The sequence below is a fragment of the Corvus brachyrhynchos genome, unplaced genomic scaffold (assembly GCF_000691975.1).
Source record: "Corvus brachyrhynchos isolate BGI_N302 unplaced genomic scaffold, ASM69197v1 scaffold105, whole genome shotgun sequence".
Taxonomy (NCBI): domain Eukaryota; kingdom Metazoa; phylum Chordata; class Aves; order Passeriformes; family Corvidae; genus Corvus; species Corvus brachyrhynchos.
Window position 1 is genome coordinate 3,877,868 of NW_008238452.1, and position 2,267 is coordinate 3,880,134.

Sequence of the window (2,267 nt, forward strand, 5' to 3'; positions counted from 1 at the left end):
TAGATATGACTGTTTTAGGCAGTTCTGAATTATATTCACGTTCAGTTGAAGGCCTCTTACAACAGCAGTGAGATATGAGGAGTCTCACTGTGTAAATACACGTTGGACTTTTGGAGGCCATGTCCAGGTTTTGGGTTTGTGTTTCTCTTACACATGGCTTTCCATAACTGGAATACATGGGTGGCTGAGAATATTGAATAGAGCTGGCATAAACTAAGACTGGAAGGTTCAAGCTTAAAATAGTTTGATTATCCTTCTTGCTAATCTGCTCTAACCTCACAGAAATCGCTTTAGGGTGTTAATCTGGCGCTTAATTTAGTTTCAGTTAGACTGTGTGACAAACATCCAGAGCTGGTTTGGAAAAGTAGTTCTTAATTGCTGAAATTTTGGCACAACATTCCATAGTGGGTGTGTGTTCTGAAAGGATTTCTCTGTTTTTCTTCTGTAAAGGCCACTGAATAGCCCAACTTTGCTGAAATAGAAAGTATTGGCTTTTGAGTGGTTTTTAGGCAGAACTTCAGTGCAGGGGTGCAGCCATACACAGAATAGTGATAGCCATGAGGAAATGATCGGGATGGGTGCAGCTTTCATGGATTTGTTTTTGGGTTCAAAGCCTGACAGTTCTGTTGCACATCACTATTTAGTGCTTTCTTTTCCCATTGACTGTAGACTGTAAATACACAACATTTTAAAATCAGTGTACATGACTTTATTGATTCTAAGTTCAGTTTCTGTGTTTAGGTGATTCTGGGGAAGAAATTGTGTATGGAACTTCTGATGGGAAGCTAGGTCTCACCCAGATTACTGGTACCAAGGCAATACCAAAGTGGGAAATTGGAAATGAAAAGAAGAGAGGAGGTATGTGTCTCAATCTCTCCCTCTTTAGTTACCCAGCATACCTGAGGATTTGTTACAAGTAGGATAATCAGGAAATCTTGTTCATAGCTAACTTTGGAGGCATATTGTGATTATGTCAGTATATGATACTAATGTGACTAAGGTCTCTTTCACTCTTCTGATTTTCTGACAAATACTTTTAATCAGTTTGTCTTGCTTTGGGTCTTGTGTTCATATTATTTCCAGTATTTTAGCATACTTTTGTTTTTACACTATTTTTAAAGTGGCATCTGTAAAACAGTGTTGATTCAAATATGATTGATTGAAATGTTTATCATTTTTCTAAGTGTGTGCATATTTGGCAAATTTACCTGCCAGATTTATCAGATTGTTCAATGGTTTCAAGGGCTCTAAAGAGTCACAATAAGGGGTTTTGGCTGAAGGTGGAATATGTCTCCACAATAAGGTCTAACTGATGAAAACTTACCCAGTTTTACCCTTGGTGTGCTGCTTCTGCAGCATCTGTGAGCCCATACTTCTTTGTAAAAGAGAAGATCATGGATGGAATGTATAAATATATTTTTATTTAATTATAAGAGTTATCACCACGTTATTTTCTTTAAATGCTTCCTCATATGTCCGTAGTCTTTCTATGAAATATGGAGCCATAAAAGTTAACATTGAACCTGAAGCACAGGGGAGGGACTTCAGCTCTCTTGAGCACTCATCCAGAAATCTCATTATTAACACCTTAAAAGCTGGCCAGGAGTCTCTTTCCATGTAACTGAGCATGACCTCTGTATTATTGTGTCATAAACTAATAAAGATGAAGCAAATGGCTTTGTTTTCTTCTTTGTTAGGTATTCTGTGTATTGATAGTTTTGACATTCTGGGAGATGGAGTTAAGGAATTACTCGTTGGACGAGATGATGGAATGATAGAGATCTATAACTTTGAGAGTGCTGATGATCCTGTCCTTCGACATGATTATGTAAGTCTACATCTTTCATACTCTGCTGGAAGAAGACATTAATTAAAAACAATAATCTGTATTTAAAAACTCTCATGATCATTACTGCTAAAATATGTGGTTTGTTTTTAATTTAAGAGGTTTGTAACATTGACAGTATGAACTTGAAATCAGTATGGTAGCAATGTAAGAGCCAGAAAGTGAAGTAGTGCTGATTTGAGCAAAAATCAAGATAATGTAGAGAGTGTATGCTAAAATTTTGGCTCAGTTGACTGCTGGGTGTAACCTAATACAGAGCTGCTCTCTCAGTGAAAAAATGGAGAGTGTTGTGTACAGTGTGTAATTTACAGATTAATAAATGGAAGCTTCAAGACTTCACTGAGCATAATTACTTTGGTTATGAATTGCTTAAAATAGTAATTGGATCCAGAGTGATCATTTCATTTCAGTCAGAGTGTTA

General features: G+C 36.7%; 1 protein-coding gene across 1 annotated transcript in view; it reads left to right on the forward strand.

Annotated features, from left to right (window-relative positions):
• The window catches only part of BBS7 (Bardet-Biedl syndrome 7), a gene marked incomplete at its 5' end in the record, with an annotated part of 15,004 nt that overhangs the window by 2,851 nt on the left and 9,886 nt on the right, over window positions 1–2,267 (forward strand). The window contains 2 exons of the mRNA XM_008635735.2: window positions 742–858; window positions 1,698–1,828. Of these exons, the coding sequence (XP_008633957.2) occupies window positions 742–858; window positions 1,698–1,828 (248 nt within the window). The remainder of the gene's footprint in view (window positions 1–741; window positions 859–1,697; window positions 1,829–2,267) is intronic.